The sequence below is a fragment of the Biomphalaria glabrata genome, chromosome 15 (assembly GCF_947242115.1).
Source record: "Biomphalaria glabrata chromosome 15, xgBioGlab47.1, whole genome shotgun sequence".
NCBI lineage: Eukaryota > Metazoa > Mollusca > Gastropoda > Planorbidae > Biomphalaria > Biomphalaria glabrata.
Genome location: NC_074725.1, coordinates 21,779,398 through 21,800,752, shown reverse-complemented (window position 1 = coordinate 21,800,752; position 21,355 = coordinate 21,779,398). Strand labels below are relative to the sequence as shown.

The 21,355-nt window shown below is 38.2% G+C and overlaps 1 protein-coding gene across 3 annotated transcripts in view; it reads left to right on the top strand.

The window, feature by feature from the left end:
• Window positions 1-21,355, top strand: part of LOC106056486 (neuroligin-4, X-linked-like) — a 269,821-nt gene that overhangs the window by 237,811 nt on the left and 10,655 nt on the right. For all 3 annotated transcript variants that reach the window (XM_056012658.1, XM_056012657.1, XM_056012654.1), the window contains 3 exons: window positions 10,522-10,707; window positions 14,919-15,590; window positions 17,432-17,573. In XM_056012658.1, coding sequence (XP_055868633.1) covers window positions 10,522-10,707; window positions 14,919-15,590; window positions 17,432-17,573 — 1,000 coding nt within the window. The remainder of the gene's footprint in view (window positions 1-10,521; window positions 10,708-14,918; window positions 15,591-17,431; window positions 17,574-21,355) is intronic.

Genomic DNA, 21,355 nt, shown 5'->3' with positions numbered 1-21,355 from the left:
ACTGGCCTCCCACTTTTAATTAACACTGATAACTGACACCTACAGTTGGGAAAATTAGGGTATCTGGGGAGCAAACATGAAGGGAAGGGTCCTGGATTACAGGTGGCATACATACCATAAGAAAGAAGGGTTGAAGTGATACAGCGTCTGGTGATTACCAATCTGTGTCCTATTAAAGGGGGGGGGGCTCTTGTCTTAAGTAACATGAGAATTTGCAAAGGGAAAAGATAGTCTCTCGAGAAGTAAAATGCCACAGGATTACAATGACAAACCATCGAAATGTCACCGTATCCTCGTTAATGCCTAAACATATTGTGAATGAACTAAAGTTAGCCCAATTTATTTCGTATTTATAATGACTCTTTTTAACGGAACAATTAATTCTTTTTAATGCCAACTTCAAGATGAAAGAAATGGACACTTAAAATACAGTAAGTATTGACTCCATGAAATACATTTACCTCGGTGTCTTTTCGTCTCTAAAATCCCTGAAAAATATCAAGAAACACTTCGTTTATAATTACGACCCAGAAGATAACGAAAAAAAATCTGGCCGGTGTCGAAACGTCGAGAGAAAATCTTTTTGTGGTTTCCTCTTTGACTTCCGACCGAAGTGCCATTCCCTGCTGACAGCGGATACCAAATTATCACTGTAGATTTTTATACAATCCGACAGCTACTTTGGGTTCTTCTGTCAGAGAATTGGTTTAAAGCAGGGGTTCTATCGATGTTTCCTAGAAGTCTTCCTACTAGTCATTATTGAGACCAAGGTGGCATATTGCTTTGTTAAAAACTAGAATCTTCATGTTAAGCTGGAACTTGAAAGCATCACTCGTGATGGAGACTGTATTTCGAAACTAATCTTTCTGTTTAGCTGTGACTGCTCTCCTTTCATTCTGGTCCACTCAACGTTGATTTCACTGGAGCTTTATGTCCACTGCTTATGTTCAAGAATGTACTTGAAAATGTTTGTTTGTAAAATGTTTTACTTATTTCGGATGTTCCTTCAGAGTTCAAGATAATTACTTCCTAGTCCAAACCTCCCGCAGGACGACGGGGATGGGAGCGGGCAGGATTTGAACCCGGGACCATCGATAAGTCCGAACGACAGTCCAGCGTGCAAACCGCACGACCAGGCAGCCATTTTAATTGGGATTTAAATCGAACGATGATAGAGTCTTACATAAACAGAGCATCCTGTGGATAGCGGGATAGCTAGGTAATGCCACGAGGCACTGGATAGATCCAGATGGGGACCAAGCATAAAGGAAGGTTCCTGAAAGGGTCCTGGATTGCAGATGGCTGTAGGCCCGGAAGCCCCACCCCCTCAACAAATTAGAAGGTTAAGTGTGACAAGAAACATAATTTTTTTTTAATTTCAAATCAGTTCCCCCTTAATAAAGCTAACAGGTATCCTTGCGATCTATGGGACAGGTCATCTGTTTCTATGGCTGACGGTGTTATGTGGACAGCACAACGACCAACCACTTTTCTTTCCCCAACTAATGTCAGGTACCCATTAGAGTTGGATCGACTCAGGTGCGCCCTTTAAGTCCCGGAAATTAAAATTCGAGCTTAACCGAGATTTGAACCAGGGACCTCTGGTTTGGAAGCCAATCGCGTTGCCATCCCCCCTGCAATTTCTCATTCTATTTATTTCTTCGATATTGCAAGGAGTCTTTCCATTGAGCTTGCACAAGTTCTTCTATTACAGTCGCAGCTCATTTCTACATAAAACGATGCGCAAAATGTTCATGAACGAATATTTATTTATTCAGCTCTTAACTAAATACATGGAAATAGTAATAGTGTCTTTACACTGAATTCGTTTACCACCTCTTGCAAGTATAAGTGTCTTTACACACAATTCGTTTACCACCTCTTGCAAGTATAAGTGTCTTAAAATTCAATTCGTTTACCTTCTCTTGCAAGTATAAGTGTCTTAAAACTCAGTTCGTTTACCATCTCTTGCAATTATAGGTGTCTTAAAACTCAATTCGTTTACCATCTCTTGCAAGTATAAGTGTCTTAAAACTCAATTCGTTTACCATCTCTTGCAAGTATAAGTGTCTTTACACACAATTCGTTTACCACCTCTTGCAAGTATAAGTGTCTTAAAACTCAATTCGTTTACCATCTCTTGCAAGTATAAGTGTCTTAAAACTCAATTCGTTTACCATCTCTTGCAAGTATAAGTGTCTTTACACTGAATTCGTTTACCACCTCTTGCAAGTATAAGTGTCTTTACACTGAATTCGTTTACCACCTCTTGCAAGTATAAGTGTCTTTACACACAATTCGTTTACCACCTCTTGCAAGTATAAGTGTCTTAAAATTCAATTCGTTTACCTTCTCTTGCAAGTATAAGTGTCTTAAAACTCAGTTCGTTTACCATCTCTTGCAATTATAGGTGTCTTAAAACTCAATTCGTTTACCATCTCTTGCAAGTATAAGTGTCTTAAAACTCAATTCGTTTACCATCTCTTGCAAGTATAAGTGTCTTTACACACAATTCGTTTACCACCTCTTGCAAGTATAAGTGTCTTAAAACTCAATTCGTTTACCATCTCTTGCAAGTATAAGTGTCTTAAAACTCAATTCGTTTACCATCTCTTGCAAGTATAAGTGTCTTTACACACAATTCGTTTACCACCTCTTGCAAGTATAAGTGTCTTAAAATTCAATTCGTTTACCATCTCTTGCAAGTATAAGTGTCTTAAAACTCAGTTCGTTTACCATCTCTTGCAATTATAGGTGTCTTAAAACTCAATTCGTTTACCATCTCTTGCAAGTATAAGTGTCTTAAAACTCAATTCGTTTACCATCTCTTGCAATTATTGGTGTCTTAAAACTCAATTCGTTTACCATCTCTTGCAAGTATAAGTGTCTTTACACACAATTCGTTTACCACCTCTTGCAAGTATAAGTGTCTTAAAACTCAATTCGTTTACCATCTCTTGCAAGTATAGGTGTCTTTACACACAATTCGTTTACCACCTCTTGCAAGTATAAGTGTCTTAAAACTCAGTTCGTTTACCATCTCTTGCAAGTATAGGTGTCTTAAAACTCAATTCGTTTTACATCTCTTGCAAGTATAAGTGTCTTAAAACTCAATTTGTTTACCATCTCTTGCAAGTATAAGTGTCTTTACACACAATTCGTTTACCACCTCTTGCAAGTATAAGTGTCTTAAAACTCAATTCGTTTACCATCTCTTGCAAGTATAAGTGTCTTAAAACTCAATTCGTTTACCATCTCTTGCAAGTATAAGTGTCTTAAAACTCAATTCGTTTACCATCTCTTGCAAGTATAAGTATCTTAAAACTCAATTCGTTTACCATCTCTTGCAAGTATAAGTATCTTAAAACTCAATTCGTTTACCATCTCTTGCAAGTATAAGTGTCTTAAAACTCAATTCGTTTTACATCTCTTGCAAGTATAGGTGTCTTTACACACAATTCGTTTACCACCTCTTGCAAGTATAAGTGTCTTAAAACTCAGTTCGTTTACCATCTCTTGCAAGTATAGGTGTCTTAAAACTCAATTTGTTTTACATCTCTTGCAAGTATAAGTGTCTTAAAACTCAATTCGTTTACCATCTCTTGCAAGTATAAGTGTCTTTACACACAATTCGTTTACCACCTCTTTCAAGTATAAGTGTCTTAAAACTCAATTCGTTTACCATCTCTTGCAAGTATAAGTGTCTTAAAACTCAATTCGTTTACCATCTCTTGCAAGTATAAGTGTCTTAAAACTCAATTCGTTTACCATCTCTTGCAAGTATAAGTGTCTTAAAACTCAATTCGTTTACCATCTCTTGCAAGTATTAGTGTCTTAAAACTCAGTTCGTTTACCAACTCTTGCAAGTATAAGTGTCTTAAAACTCAATTCGTTTACCATCTCTTGCAAGTATAAGTGTCTGTACACAAAACGCTTGTACTTTTCTTGACGGTAGTAAACACATTTCTTTCAATAAAACACTTTTGCGCCATCTTTGCTACGCTAGGGCCTAGAAACGACTTTTCTATTCTAAGCACTCCATCTGGAAAATCCCCTATTGTATTTATGCTGTCTTTCAGTTTGTTACTCATAAAGTTATTTAAAAAATGTAAAAGTACTATTGAAAATCTAGTTCTGTAAGAGTGTATACACATATGGAACAATTAAATACATTTTAAACATGCGCTTGTTTATATTACTCTGTTACAGACTCTTCTAAATATGTACGACAGTCTTTTTTTTTGCTTATGGACTTCTAAAAATAGTTTTTATTATGCATAATGTATTTAAAAAAAAAGGTAGTTTCCCCTTTCAGACCTTGTGATCTATGGGGCAGATGATGTTATGGTCACCTGTTTCTGTGGCCCACGGTTAACGAGCAGGGTGTCATGTGGCCAGCTCAACGACCAAACGCCTTTACTTTCCCCCAACTAAAGTCAGGTACCCATTAGAGTTGGTTGGACTCAGGGGCGCCCTAAAAATCTTGAAATTCAAAATCACATTCTAAAACCGAGATTGGAACCCAGGATCTCAGGTTCGGCGGACAATCGCTTAACCACTCAGCCACCGCGCCTCATGCTTAATGTACTCAGCATTTTACAAACAATTTTAGATTCAATGTTGAATATCAGTTGTTGTTATGAGTAGATCCCTCAGCTCAAAATGTTTCAGATGTTTCTTGCAGAGTTGAAGATAATTTACTTCCTAGTCCAAACCTCCCACAGGACGACTTGCGATTGCAGCGGGCTGGGTATGAACCCGGGACAATCGACAAGTCCGAACGACAGTCCAGCGCGACAGTTCCGTATCATCTTATTAAAAATGAATCTTTAACTAATACTATGCTACTTAGATGTGAATTAGTGCGTAATTAGAGGGTTGGCACAAATGAACTCTGACTTAACGCTTACAACTTTGTGTAATACAACTTCTAGTGTCGTTTTTTTTTTTTTTTGTTGTTCTTTGTGTGTGTTTCCTTGCAGACCCCGTTGATGGCTGATTCCTAAGTGATGCTCTTTTCTTTTTCATGTTTCTTAACCTGTGGATTCAAAGAATGTCACCCGATTGCCCGATTTGTTTCTACCATCCGACAAGGTGCCTTTGAAAATAGCACTTCTATTGTGATTGGGCGTTACGGCAGCTTCCTCTAAAAACTCCATTGCGAAAGAGTTAAACTAGGTCTCATGGTTAAAGTTATCTCCCTTCTTTCCTAAATTTCAGAAGGTCCTCCATCACCCCCCCACCCCCCAATTCTTTTTTTGGGAAGAGGGGCTTCTATCATTTCCGGTTCACAATCAAAGCAGACGAACTGGCAGTTTCAAACAAGTCTTTTGATTGGATGGCTTGTTTAAACAGAGGGTCTCGTGGTTTCTCGAGTGCACCAGGGATAGATGGGATGTTGAAAGGCTTGTACTGGCATCTTTTAGAATCAACAGCTGTGAAGGCTAGAGAGCATTTAGGAGACAATAAAATATCAACAGCTGTATCTATCTGAAATGAGTAACATCCATTAATGTTTTGTTTTTTTAATTGTTTTGCTGTAAATTTAGTGTTGCCCATGACAGACGCTGTTCCCTTCACTACGCACTTTATGCCACGTTCAAAACGTAAACCTGATTCTAGATCTAAATCGTTAATAGAACTTCGCTGATATACAATGTCATACACTGGACACTATACAATAACTTCGCTAAGTTTGACGTTCACAAATACAGCCTTAGTAAATCTAACTTTGAACGCAGATAATGTTTTTTGTCTGGCGCAATTTTTTTTTTTTTTTGGAGTGGGGAGTATATAATCTTCTTTGATTCTCTTGGTGTTTGGAGAATTCGAGGATAAGTGGGGGGAGCAGGGAAAATTCAGGTGAGTAATGTAGGTAAGTCATAGTACTAAGGTAAAACAATAGTCTTGGCTGGGATGAGTCACCTGTAATAGTATTCACAATATTCCCACACCCGAGGACCAAAAAAAAAAAGTAGAAAATAATAAAATAAAAAGCTAGTAAAGAGAAATTTTTAAATGGTGGAATAGCCCTAAAATGAAAGCTCAGAAATCATTGGTGTTAATTTTAAATTAATGTCGAAGTCCTGGTATGTTATGTCAATATAGAAAATAAGTCTACATGAACCTAGTGTTTCAGTGAGATATTCTATCACTTCTTTGACATTGAAACTGTGACTTGAGCTGTGACTTAAAAACACCTGAAATAGAAAAACCAGAAGGAGATATCGAGATCAAATTCACTAAAAAAAAATTGTATTGTGTGAATTTTGAATGTTTCTCTTGTGGTATGTTTGGCACAAGTAGGACTTTAGTGCACTACACAAGCGAGACAACGCCCCCCACACACAAACATTAGTTTTAAATTCCTTTCCAGAATATCCTGTACTCATGTTTGGACTTCGATGTGGCCCTATGGGTACGATTCAATGTATCTTTGTTTCTATGTCTACTAGTTTCCTGTAATCGTTTGTGTTTCTATATTTTTAACTAAACCACTTTTTTTTCCTTTTGTTGCGCTCTATCTTTTTGTCTTTCTTGCATTTGTTGATTTCTTTCTTTCTTGCTTACTTTTTCATTCATTCCTTCTTTCTTCTCTCTTTTTTTAAAATATTTCTTTTCTTTCTTTGTGTTTGTGTGTGTGTGTTTGCGTGTCTTGTTGAAAGAAACCTCGTCTACTTCTGTCTCGCTTTCCAAACACACGAGATCTTTTAGTTTCTTTTCTTCCGCTGCCTCTTTTCCTTTTCCCTATCATCAAACTACTTCTTCCCTCATTCGTGCTTAACTTTTTTTTTTAATAGATGAGGGTTGGAGGTTAAAACATTTTAGGCATTTTTCCGTTTGATTGCCTATTTATTTCATCCCCTCCTCAAAAGTAATCGGATTTAGAAATAAAGCTTCAATGCCAAGTATCGATGAGATTGAGTGCGAAGTCTCAACAAGTATTCTCTCCCCCCCCCCTCCCTGCCTCCTAATATTAGCGAACAATTCAACTGTAAATTCTGAACGTGATCGCTCCATCATTCAGGGGCATCACTCTGCTTACTCAAACAATTTGAAAAATAATAATTATCTCCCTTACGTTTTGATATCCCCGCGCGCTGTTAACTCAAGACGTTCAACTCTTTAAGAAGCTTGATACGTAAAAAAAGAGTCCTTCAATATAAAGACCGAGCATCTGCCGGAAAGATTCCAGCCCCTTTCAAATTGTTGTAAGTCTTTGAGATCGTTGTAAGCCTTTTTATTCTTCTTTTTCTTCTTCCTCAAAGCAGCTGCACATCCCATCCCTCGTCTTTTAGTTTAAAAAGTTTACTTCTGTCTGGAAAACGATTTTGTCTTTTTAAGTATCAGAAATAAGAAAAAAAAAATCTTTAAGTGTGTGTCACACACACACACACACCTATTTTCTGCAGTGCTGCTCCCCCCACACAGACATCTGCTGTAAGTATCAGCACCCACACTATCCACACACAGGCATCTGCTGTAAGTATCAGCACCCACACTATCCACACACAGGCATCTGCTGTAAGTATCAGCACCCACACTATCCACACACAGGCATCTGCTGTAAGTATCAGCACCCACACTATCCACACACAGGCATCTGCTGTAAGTATCAGCACCCACACTATCCACACACAGACATCTGCTGTAAGTATCAGCACCCACACTATCCACACACAGACATCTGCTGTAAGTATCAGCACCCACACTATCCACACACAGGCATCTGCTGTAAGTATCAGCACCCACACTATCCACACACAGACATCTGCTGTAAGTATCAGCACCCACACTATCCACACACAGACATCTGCTGTAAGTATCAGCACCCACACTATCCACACACAGACATCTGCTGTAAGTATCAGCACCCACACTATCCACACACAGATATCTGCTGTAAGTATCAGCACCCACACTATCCACACACAGACATCTGCTGTAAGTATCAGCACCCACACTATCCACACACAGACATCTGCTGTAAGTATCAGCACCCACACTATCCACACACAGACATCTGCTGTAAGTATCAGCACCCACACTATCCACACACAGACATCTGCTGTAAGTATCAGCACCCACACTATCCACACACAGACATCTGCTGTAAGTATCAGCACCCACACTATCCACACACAGGCATACAAGTATTGGACATGATATCCTTCCAAAAAGTTTTGCAGGCATTTAGTTTTTAGTCTCGACTCATTCTCTCCTAATTAACGAAATCCTCGTTGATTTGACTAAATTAAATTAAATTAATTTTTGGTTTTAAAAACCATTATTTCTGTTACATAACAATATCATGCATTCTTCTATAAGTCTATACCAAAAGTAACGTTTTCAGATTACAAACAAAAATGTTATTGAAGTTCAATAATAACAGGGTAGAATGTACAAATGTGAAAAATGAACAATTCTGTCAGAACGTGGAAAAATAATTACGGAGAGAAAGAGTTAATTCAGCCTCCTGTCCTATTGACAGGGGATGAGAGAGTAGAGAAGGGAGTATGACATTTTTTAAAACTTTTTCTACGCTGGGATTTTATTTTTACTCTCTAAAATTAAATTATGTGTGTCTATTGGTTATGATTGTTGAACAAAATGTACTTTGTGCCTGAAAGAGAAAGCTGTTATTTCATTCTACACTTTCTACTTTCCAACATATATGGCACGGTGTGCAGGTGTTACATAAACTTTGGCTTTCAACTTCACTAATAATAATACGATAATATTTTCTGTCCAAGAATTATGCAAAACATTATAACAAAATATACTGAAGGAAAAATTTGAACAATTTAAGCTTAAAATGCCTCTATTCCTTCGTGGCATTTCGGATCCTGAAACCAGCCCTTTTATTTTCATCTTATTCAATACTCAAACATTTAGTGAATATATAATTATGTAACATGAATCCCGGGTTCGTGAGTCAGTAAATTGGTAGCATGTCTCTCTTTTTTTCCCTCTCTCGTATTCCCTCTCACTCACTTTCTTGTATTACCTCCCTTTCTCTGTCTCCGGGCCTCACTCTCCTCTCTCGCTCCCTCCAGTCACCTTCTCTTCCTTCCCTCACTCTTCCTCTTTATCCATTTCTCTTTCTTTCCACCCACCACCCTCACTTCTATTTTCTCGCGCTCTCTCTCTCTCTCTCTTACTTTCTTTACTTCTTTTCTCACTCCCATTATCTCCTTCCAATCTGCCGTCTCTTTCTCACTTTCTCTTTCCTTCTTTCTTTCTTTGTCTCTCTTTCTCTCCTCCTCTCTCTCTTTCTCCTTCTCTCTTTTACACTGTCTATTTTTCTCTCTCTTCCAAATTCTTCTTCTCCATCTCTCTCTCTCTCTCTCTCTCTCTCTCTCTGTGTCTTTTTCCTCTTCTCTAGCTCAAAACGATGGTATTGTGGGTGGCTTAAAGTCAAGATGAACAAAACCAACCCCTCATCAACATAAGGTACTCTGCATGAGGTCAGACCCTCTTGTTTTGTCTATGCGCTGGCATTCTTCAGGAGAGACACATCTGCCCAAGCGAGCTTCAGCAGAAAGACTTTCCCCAGTCCATAGCAGCTTACCTTCTGTGGTAGCGGAGGAAAACAACAACATTGAAAGAGATAAAGAAGAGTTGTCAGCAATAAATAGTTCTGATACATCTAACTATTAGAAGCAATATTGAGATGTCAGCCAGATTATAGCAAGACCCTCCGGAAGTCATGAATAAGAATAGAATAATTGCAAAGAATCAATAGCTCTTAGTTTTTGATACACGAATCAACATTATGTGAAAACTGTTATATTTTGAATCTTACGCCTGAAGATGACAAGAGCAGCTTCACACCACCCTCCAGGTCTATTACGTATTTTGTTTTAACTACCGATTTAAGACGCTTCATTGCAAGATCATTGCTGTCAACTAAATATCTCAAGAGCAATAGTTGTACTCTGCTTTAATATCGCTAATTAGTTGCCCATTTTTTCGAATAAATCTTGCACCACTGTCGTTGAGAGAGGCACTAATACTTCCTTCATAATGATTCTCTTTGTAGCAACACTAGCCGAATCTGACCCGCGGCATGAGATAAATTTAGGTATTTTCTTTTATACCCCCCCCCCCCCCCCCCGGTTCCGGCTGTGGAAAGGACATTAAACATACACTGCGGTCTCCACCATGATCTAAGGAACATTTATGACCAAGTTTATCAATATTGGTCTAACGGTTTTAATTTCTATGCTGATCATACATACATACGCCTTACATTCTGCTTTGTATATTAGATATGGGAAAGTTTAGTCATTCGAATCTGCAGGGCTAAAATGTTCACAATAAATGATCATTAACATTGTAATGTATACAGCTTATCACTTTCTGAATTCTGTACACTGGAAACACCATATAGTTATCTTTTTTATAGTTGAACGACATAGATGAAAATGGAGTGGTTGAGACTGATTAGGGACAGACATTCAAATCAATGCTCTGTATTTACAGTCTTAAACCAGTTGTGTTTTTTCCCCTTCGTTTCAGGTTTTTTAAGCACTGGAGACCAGTCGGCTATGGGAAACTACGCTCTCCTGGACGTCATACAAGCGCTTCTGTGGCTCAAGGAGAACATACCTAGCTTCAACGGTGACCCCCAAAGAGTGACCTTGTTCGGACACGGTACAGGGGCGGCTATCGTCAACTTATTGCTTCTTTCTCCTTTTGTGTACGGTAAGCGAGTTACATACGAATGACAAACTCGTTTAAAAAAAATCTGATATAGTTAGACGAGATGGCTGGGTGTTAGATAGATATATTTGCAGGTCTTTGTTCGTTTACAGTAAAGTTGATGATATTATGCTAAACATTTCTATATTTTAACCAAAACTCTTCTATATTTCAACTAAACTTCTATTATACTTTAACCAAACCACATCTATATGGTCTAAGTCATGAGTTTCTAATTTAAAAAAAAAGAGTTCTATGACACTATGTTTGCAATAAAAGCTTGCCGCCCTAAGTAAAGTTATGACACTTACAAAACCGGAGTCCGCTCAAGGACAGGGAAAGTTTAAATCATACCTCAAGATTTCTCTCGACAAGTGACGTCACGTACGAGACAAGCTGTTACGACGATTACGTGTATTTTTTCTGTAGTTTTTTTTTTTTTCATTGCTACGCTGTCATTTTGAGCAAGGTGTTTGCTGACTTCTTAACGAGTTTGGGTGGGGCGTTAATATTTGTTTCTATAAGTTTAATTTCTAATGTGAGAGCGATACGTGGCGACACAGAGAACCGCTAAGAAACACAGGACAAGACAAGATGGTCAGGGAAACTAGTACAAACAAGACTGATAGAAAATAGCTACCCGAGTGATTTACAAACACTCCCAATATTTATTTTACCATAATGGTAGGCCTATTGGCTTTGATTTTTTCGTCACACTAAAATAAAACAAGATTACAAAGAGAGTTTGTGTTACACAAACTCAGAGGCGGCCCCCGTCGAAGTCGGATCCCTGTCGGATCTGCATATTCGCAAATAATATTCAAGAGGTGATTTAATTTTGATGTAAAATGTTTTACACGTTTCGGATGTTCCTTCAGAGTTGAAGATAATTACTTCCTAGTCCAAACCTCCCGCAGGACGACGGGGGATGGGAGCGGGTAGGGTTTGAACCCTGGGCCATCCATAAATCTGAACGACAGTCCAGCGCGCAAACCGCACGACCAGGCAGCCATCCGATGGTCAAAAGTAATAATGTTTCAAAGATTCATTTGCCGTAAATTTAAATTTAAATTTAATAAAAAAATAGTAGATTAGTTTTAGTATATTAAAACATTACAATATTGATCAAAACGTTTGGAAAAAATCTAGATTAGATCTAAATCAAGATATCATTCCTTTTTTAAACGCGAGACACATAACGAGGCTTAATAAACATTACTATACCGAGTTCTTTTTTCATTTCATTTGAAGAATTAATTCCATATAACGTCAGAGGGAAAAAAAACACTACGTCACACGGCCTAGCTAGACTAAAAATCGCCTTCATCATTACGAGCCTTTTATCGAGTGTTCATAGACATTGGTGCACCGAGTGCGTTCTTTTAGCATTTCATTTAAAGAATTCATTCCATATGACGTCAAAGGAAAAAAAAACACTACGTCACAAGGCCTAGCTAGACTAAAAATCACCTTTATCAACACGAGCCATTTCTCGAGTGTTCATAGACATTGGTGTACCGAGTGCGTTCTTTTAGCATTTCATTTAAAGAATTCATTCCATGTGACGTCAAAGGAAAAAAAAACACTACGTCACACGGCTTAGTTAGACTAAAATATGTTTTCATTAATACAAGCAATTTTTTCGAGGGTTAATAGACATTGGCGCACCGAGTGCGTTCTTTTAACATTACATTTAAAGAGTCCATTCATATGACGTCAAAGAAAAAAAATTCCATTACCTCACAATAGGCTAGTACCGGTATCATAAAAAAAATGTCTTTATTTACACGAGATATTTAACGAGAGTTCATAGACATTGGTGCACTGAGTTCTAATAGATATTATTTTAAAAGGATCAAAGCCACATTGTTTTTGCGTTTTGTCTGTCAGTCGGTCTGTCCGTTATCTTGATATAAAAAAAACAACTAAAAGTTATTAAAAATTGATTAACCTTTATTTTACGTTTCAAAACATCGCAATAATTTTTAGGTATGAACACTATTGAAAAGTTTATATAATAGATTGTTCCGGATGTTTGTATAAATAGTAAAAGAAAAAGAGAATTTCAGATAAATGTAATACCGTTAATTCAATTTTTTGGATGGTCTCGTATAAAAATTAAATGTACTACAGCCACGTGGAGAGATTTTCATACCTTACTTTGGTGTTTGGATTCTGTTTTCCTTAAAAATCGGAACATAATATTAACGATAATTAGATTTTTTAATGTTTTAGGTAGAAAGTTAAATGTACTGTAAGAGAGTAGTGAGTTAAAATATTTTTCATAAAAATCCGTAAAAACATTATTTCGTAAATGAGAAGATTATTTGTTTATTAATTAGAAGAGGGAGTTCAAACAATTATTTGGCGTTAGTAGATTTTTAAATAAATTCGGAAATTTCTGGCGACGATTTGTAAGAAACAAAATCCGGAACTTTCTTTATCGATTACAAAACTTCTATGTTATGTTTTACAAGAAAATTAAATGTCTAAAAAGTAATTTTCAGTAATCAATTCTAGTAAATTACTTTTTTTAAAAGCCTTATGCGATTTCAAACAATCATTAGGCATAATTCATGTTTTATAAAACAATATCCGGAACATTTTTACACTTAATGAAATATAAGTCAGTATAGAGATTATGATTTAGCATTAATATGCTATTTACATAAAAAACGGAACAACATATTATTGATAATGTGTTTTTGCAACGTTTAAGCATGGAAATTGAATGTAATATAAGTTAGAAGAGCAAACAAACATTTGTTGGCGTTGATTAGTTTTGCACAAAAAAATCCGGAACAATCAATTTTAGATACTTAAAACTATTGAGATGTTATGGGAGGAACATTAAAGGGTAAATCAGATTTTCAATAGCTTTTAGAGTTCTAGTTTTTTAAATCTAATCGTGACGGACAGACCGACCAACAGACAAAACGCACAAAAATAAGCTTCTTTTATTCGGATGGGGGCACTAAACAAAAAATAAATAAAATCTGATTTTTAAAAAAAGTTTAAGGAATTGGTCTAGCACCTGATCATGTTGCGACGTTACGCTACTGCACGAAAATCGCTGCATAAAAAGTCCATTTAAAAAAATGTGCGTGATATTTACATACAAAGTGCATTATTAGCCTTTATAAACAAACAGAAATGTTTTCTTTTAATTTTAGCAGCTAGTTGACCAGAAAAAACGTCTTTAACTATTATTTGTATTTGTTGTAAACATTTCCTGTACATTTTAAAAATATATTTGACTTAGTGATACTGAAAATACACAAAAATTGTCCATCTTTGTTAGCATATTGTAACATTGCCTCCCTTACATTTACGTAATAGTTTTAGAATTGGTGTATTTTTATGAAAAAATCGCTTGCATAATTAATTTTATAAATTAAACGGTTTGCTTTTAGAAAACCAAAAGTAGCCGTTGCACCTAAACTTTTCAAGCCGGATTTAATGATGAAATAATATTTTTCATATCTCTTCTAGTTTTCGAGATCTGAGTGTGACAGACGGACAGACGGACAGACGGACATTTTGCACAAACCTAATAGCGGCTTTTTCCCCTTACGGGGGCCGCTAAAAAAAGCTTTCATAAACAGATTCAAGATGATACGAAGAGGATAAACACAAATACGAAAGGGAGATAAACACAGATACGCAAGGGAGATAACCAAAGAAAGTAAATTTGTTTTAAGTTCTCCATTTGATTCCTGGTCCCACACTGAGATTGGAATATTCAATGAGGTCTTTGTTTCAGCCATTGTGTTGATCAAAACATTTCTACATAGCATTGTGTGCTCGTTAAAAAGGTTTTTAAAAAATAATTTTATCAAAACAAAACATACAAAAGAGAAAGAACAGACAAATTCGTGTAATGTCTTCGACAATGAGTAATTGTGCACAGTGTGTAAACGTGAAGAACTAACGCGTGTAACATTTGTACCAGACCGACAGAGTGAGTACACAAAACAACTTTAGCTCATTAACTTTGTTTATAGAGATATTTGTTTATTAACTTTCTATATTCATAACGATTCCAGTCTATTAACCTTGTCTAGCACGACCTTTAGAGCATGAACTGTGTATTTTCATCAACACATTTGGGGATTAATAATTCCCTGTTCCTCAAAGAAAAAAAAAGAACAGTTAAAAAGTTGATCTTTTTATTTGTACATGATTATTTATGATTATACATTTGACCTCCACAGATTTAAGGGGGAACATCTTTCAGCGGGCCATCATTCAGAGCGGATCGGCCAGCAGCACCTGGGCCATGTCCTACGACCCTAAATGGTGCACCGAGAAGCTAGCCATCAAAGTCAACTGCTCCAGGCACATCGCAAACACCAAGGACCTGGTCCATTGCCTACGCGAGCGCTCGGACGTCACTCTGGTCAACGCTACGCCGAACGCGCCCAAATACTACTCCTGCTTCGCCCCGTCTATCGACTCGTGGACGGTCTTGACGCACGAGGTGGACAAGCTCCTGCGGGAGCCGAACTCCAAGTTCTCCACCGTACCGGTGATGTTCGGCGTGACCAAGAACGAAGCCTACGCCTACCTGAATCAAGACGACATTCGCAAGGGGATTTCCGAGTTCCGGAAGGCGCAGATCATTCGCACGTACGTCCAGAACGTATTCCGGTACCACAGGCAGAAGATCTACGCCATCCTTGACCACCTTTACACTGACTGGACGCGCCCGCCTGACCCAAAATCCAACCGCGACAGCATCCTGGAGCTTCTTAGCGACGGTCAGTTCGTAGCGCCTCTCGTCCAGATGGCCAACATCCACTCTGAAACGGCAGACACCTATCTCTATTCCTTCGCTTACTCCACGCAGTCGGAGACACAGAATGAGAACGAGGAAGACGTTCAAGGTAAGAATCAATGAATTCATCATTTGTGCATCCATCCATCATAGCTCCAATTCATCATACGCCCGCTTAAATCACGTGGATGATTTCCCAACTATGGCGGATAGAAATAGCTACACGTTCGGCGTTTCCGGTGTACAGCGTACAGGAAGTGTTGATGAGCTATGTCTTTTGAAAAATAAATGATAGTTTTTGTGCGCTACAGAATTAAATCTGTAAACTCTTCCGTTTCTAAGACAACATAATATCAATATGGAGTAACAAATCAGAAATTTCTCTCAATGACAATGACGCAACTATAATCGGACTTAAAATAAAAAATAGGCAACTAACTAGCGATTAAATTAATAGACTGGATGTCGAGATCGAATAAAGAAATATAAATAGAACAAGTAACGTTTATTTTTTAATTCAGCGTTCTTGACATTACTTACTATTTAGATTTATCTCAAAATTCTCCGTTCACCTTTTCATGTTCTTCAAATTAGTTACCTAATAGCGCCACCGCTCTCAATATTGCTTTCTCTTCCATATCTATGTTACTGTACTTTATTAATTGCCTGATGTAAATATGATCTTAAATAATAAAAAAACGACAAAGAAACAACGAGGAGCCAGTGTTCTCGTGAAAGTCCTCGATATGACATGCGCTTCATTTGAACATTTGAACATAAAATATCAATCAAATATTATTGGGACATCATGGAAAGACAGAATCAGGGCTGTGTTGAATGGTCTTATCAATTAAAATGTAATAGGCTTTGAAAATTCGAAATGGTACTCCTTTCGATGGATTATCTCCATCTCCAAGTTTTTTTTTTAAATAACAATCATACGACAAGATAACTATTTATATATATATACAGCGAGGCTCGGTCACCTAGTACTTATATGTAAAGATAGATAGATAGATCGACAGACAGATAGATAGATAGATAGATAGATAGATAGATAGATAGATAGATAGATAGATAGATAGATAGATAGATAGATAGATAGATAGATAGATAGATAGATAGATAGATAGATAGATAGATTTGTTGTTGTTCCTAGGTGAAACAGAACTTTAAATGCTATTCAATGCTAATTTACTTACTAATAAATCTGCACAAGTATCCACCGGAGATCCTTTAGATAGTCTCTAAAACGTTCTTCTGTTTTTCAGGCCTTACACTCTACGGGACAAATAATGTCAAACTCATCACTTTCTATGGTGTGTTATTAGGCCAGCACAACGACTACCCACCTTACCTTTCCCCTAACCAATGTCATGTAGAGTTTTAGAGTTTTTTCACCGTAAAAGTCCCAATATTCAATTTTCAGTGTAATTTGAACTCGAAACCCCCTCGTGTCGATAGCCACGCAAGTTCACCACCCAGACATAATAGCGAAGGCAAAAAGTACAGTTGTTCATTGAAAGCTTACTTCTTGCAGATGATTGGGACGGTTTGATGAACAGTAAATACTGGAAATACCTCGGCAGACGGTAAACAGCCCTTCATTAGATAAATGTATATCTGTGAATGGGATAGTAGCTATCATGGTATTGGTTGTATCACTTTTATTTTATTTAAATTCTATCGTGGTTCCTAACATTAAGACTGCTTCAGATATTCCAAAATGTATGTTTTATTTATGTCCACTGTGCTGTGATCATCTGATGGCCACTAATAGAAATGACCTTAATTACACTGAACATTGAAATCACTCCATCAGCTCTCACGGCCGTAATCCAGGGGAAGTAATTCGTTAAAATGCTTCACTGTCAATAATAAATCAAATGATTACTTCCCCTTTCTTTTAGAAATACATTTTTTTTCCTTTTTCTCTCTCTATTCCCTCAGGTATTCACGGAGATGAACTGCCCTACGTGTTTGGCTCCCCGCTCGTGGACGGGGTCTCCCCCTTCCCCACCAGCTACACGAACGCAGAGAGGATGCTGTCCGAAGCGGTGATGACCTACTGGACCAATTTCGCCAAAACTGGGTAACTCCGTAGATAGCCACAGGCTAGCATCAGTAGAGATTTTGTGTTCATTGTTCTCGTCAGGTTCCTGTTGTTTCTATTCAGATGCGAGACTGCCTAATGGAGGTCTGATAGAGCAGAAATGTGAGCTCTGAATGGGACCTAGACTCTTTTGTTTTCCTTTTTACATTGCGCGTGCGTTTTGCATGTGCGAATATCAGTTAGTATGTATGTATGTATGTAAGCATGTATGTATGTATGTATGTAGATATGTATGTAAGTATATGTGGGAAGCGTGGTCGAGAGGCTAAGTACGCTTGAACTACCTTTGAAGGGGGCTCGAGGCTCGACATCTGGCTCGAGCAGAGTTGTGTTTACTGAGCGCCTAAATGCAGCACGAAAAACCTTCTCTCAGATACCACCTCCACGCCCCCCACTGGTCCACAAATGAGATTGGACCATAGCGCTCTGAGCATGCTTTAAGCATGAAAGTAGTGCTGTATAAATACGTATGTACGTATATGTGTATGTATGTAAGTATGTATGTATGTATGTAATTATTTGATTTGTGTATGTATGTATGTATATATGCAGGGCCGGACTTAGGCCACTGCAACCTATGCGGTCGCAGTGGGCCCCGCACTTTCATAGGCCCCGCGCTAATTCTAGGTGTAAATTATCGAATTAAAACATTATAACTTATATATAGTAACAGGTTCCCGATTTTCTAGGGGCTAGTGGAAATCTCATGTAATCGCAAAATATACCAAAAAGTTCTGGAGATATTCTGAAATAAAAAATATCCTGAAAAATAGACCAAATTTGTCATTTTGTGCCAATCCTTTGTGCATAAAAAAAACAACCGGCATTGTCAGATTTCACTGAATGAAATTTTAGACGAATCTTCTAATACAAAATCTTAATGTTGACATTATGGTTGTCCCTACTCAGACTAGGCCCCGCGCAATCCATTTCGCATAGGGCCCCGCAATGGCTAGGACCGGCCCTGTATATATGTATGTATGTATGTATGTATGTATGTATATATGTATATCTATGAATGGATGGATGGATGTAAGCAAGGATGTCTATAATGTATCGACCCCCACTACCCAGGCTCTGTGCAAACACTGCACCACACGACACTATCAACTCAAAGAACTTGACCACTCAGGGCCCCAAAATCACGTAACTCTTTAATGTCGAGGTGGCTGAGACGTAAAGCGCTTGGCTTCCGAACCGAGGTCCCGGGTTCGAATCCTGGTAGAGACTGGGATTTTTTATTTCGGAATCTTTGGGCGCCTCTGAGTCCACCTCTGACATTAGTTAGGGAAAATAAAGGCGTTTGGTCGTTGCGCTGGCCACATGATTCTATTAGCCTCTCCGTACGTTTGGGACTTGCACTTGGTTAAACTGTTTCGGGCCGACTTCACGCTGGACTCACTGTACTTGACTTGAGCTTGCATATCGACCTCGTTCCATATTAGTGAAGTGTCTTGACTCTGAATCTGAACCGTCTGCCTGAGACACCTTTGATCTTTATATAGGCCTTCTCGAAACCAATGGAACATCGCTCTTGTTCTGTGGATGATCTCATGACGATATTTGATGTGACTGGCCTAAGTACTATTCACAACATTATTTAAGCCTATACTTGTATGTATGATGTGTGCTTATGTGTCTATGAAACTCAGAATGTATTTTTATATATGTACATGTATGTGTTTGTCTTCTGTGTATGCTTGCATGTTGCTGTATGTGTTTTGTATTTGCTGTTCTACGTATGTGTTTTGATTTCGAGTCATAATGTTATTGATTGTTCTACTAGATCTAGGTCTCTGCCAGTATGGTCCGATTCAATGTTTCTGTCTTAGATTTTAAAAAATATCTTTCTTGTTTCTTCTTGTTTCATTTGCATAACACGGTAATAGTAATTCCCTGCTTTACACACACACACACACACACTTTCACATACGCTCACACACTCGCTCAAAAAGCTTCGTTTATGTTCCTCTAGAGAGTCTGGTCATGCTGGTGAAGTTTTCAAGAACGTCAACCGTCAACCAAGGTCGTCACTCCACTTCTCTTGTTAGTCAACTCCTGACCATATCGCCCCCCGCCCAATATAATAATATAATGACCATATCGCCCCACCCCCCATCGATATAACAATAAAATGACCATATCACCCCCCATCCGCATAATATAACAATATAATGACCATATCGTCCCTCACGTTTGATATAACAAAATAATGACCATATCGCCACCCACGTCCGATATAACAATATAATGACCTTATCGCCCCCACCCCACGTCCGACATAACAATATAATGACCTTATCGCCCCTCCTTCCACGTCCGACATAACAATATAATGACCTTATCGCCCCTCCCCCCACGTCCGACATAACAATATAATGACCTTATCGCCCCCACCCCACGTCCGACATAACAATATAATGACCTTATCGCCCCTCCCCCCACGTCTGACATAACAATATAATGACCTTATCGCCCCCACCCCACGTCCGACATAACAATATAATGACCTTATCGCCCCCACCCCACGTCCGACATAACAATATAATGACCTTATCGCCCCCACCCCACGTCCGACATAACAATATAATGACCTTATCGCCCCCCCCCGTCCGATATAACAATTAAATGACCTTATCGCCCCCCCCACGTCCGATATAACAATTAAATGACCTTATCCCCCCCCCATGTCCGACATAACAATATAATGACCATATCGCGCCCCATTCAGATATAACACTATAATGACCAATTGCCCTTACAATATAAAAACAAATACAAAGTGAAGGTCCGTACAGCACTATTCATTCTGAACATCATCTCTCGGTACATCAACGCCACGCAAACGTAGATATTGGGGGGGGGGGCATCATGACGCTGGTGGGAGGTAGATGGTCTGCTTTGGGTTCTTGCAGCTAATCATCTCGATGATGAGTCTAACCAACTGGAAGTGAGAACCTATGTATCTTGATGATAAGTCTAACCAACTGGAAGTGAGAACCTATGTATCTCGATGATGAGTCTAACCAACTGGAAGTGAGAACCTATGTATCTCGATGATGAGTCTAACCAACTGGAAGTGAGAACCTATGTATCTCGATGATAAGTCTAACCAACTGGAAGTGAGAACCTATGTATCTCGATGATGAGTCTAACCAACTGGAAGTGAGAACCTATGTATCTCGATGATAAGTCTAACCAACTGGAAGTGAGAACCTATGTATCTCGATGATGAGTCTAACCAACTGGAAGTGAGAACCTATGTATCTTGATGATGAGTCTAACCAACTGGAAGTGAGAACCTATGTATCTTGATGATGAGTCTAACCAACTGGAAGTGAGAACCTATGTATCTCGATGATAAGTCTAACCAACTGGAAGTGAGAACCTATGTATCTCGATGATGAGTCTAACCAACTGGAAGTGAGAACCTATGTAACTTGATGATGAGTCTAACCAACTGGAAGTGAGAACCTATGTATCTCGATGATGAGTCTAACCAACTGGAAGTGAGAACCTATGTATCTCGATGATAAGTCTAACCAACTGGAAGTGAGAACTTATGTAACTTGATGATGAGTCTAACCAACTGGAAGTGAGAACCTATGTATCTCGATGATAAGTCTAACCAACTGGAAGTGAGAACCTATGTATCTCGATGATAAGTCTAACCAACTGGAAGTGAGAACTTATGTAACTTGATGATGAGTCTAACCAACTGGAAGTGAGAACCTATGTATCTTGATGATGAGTCTAACCAA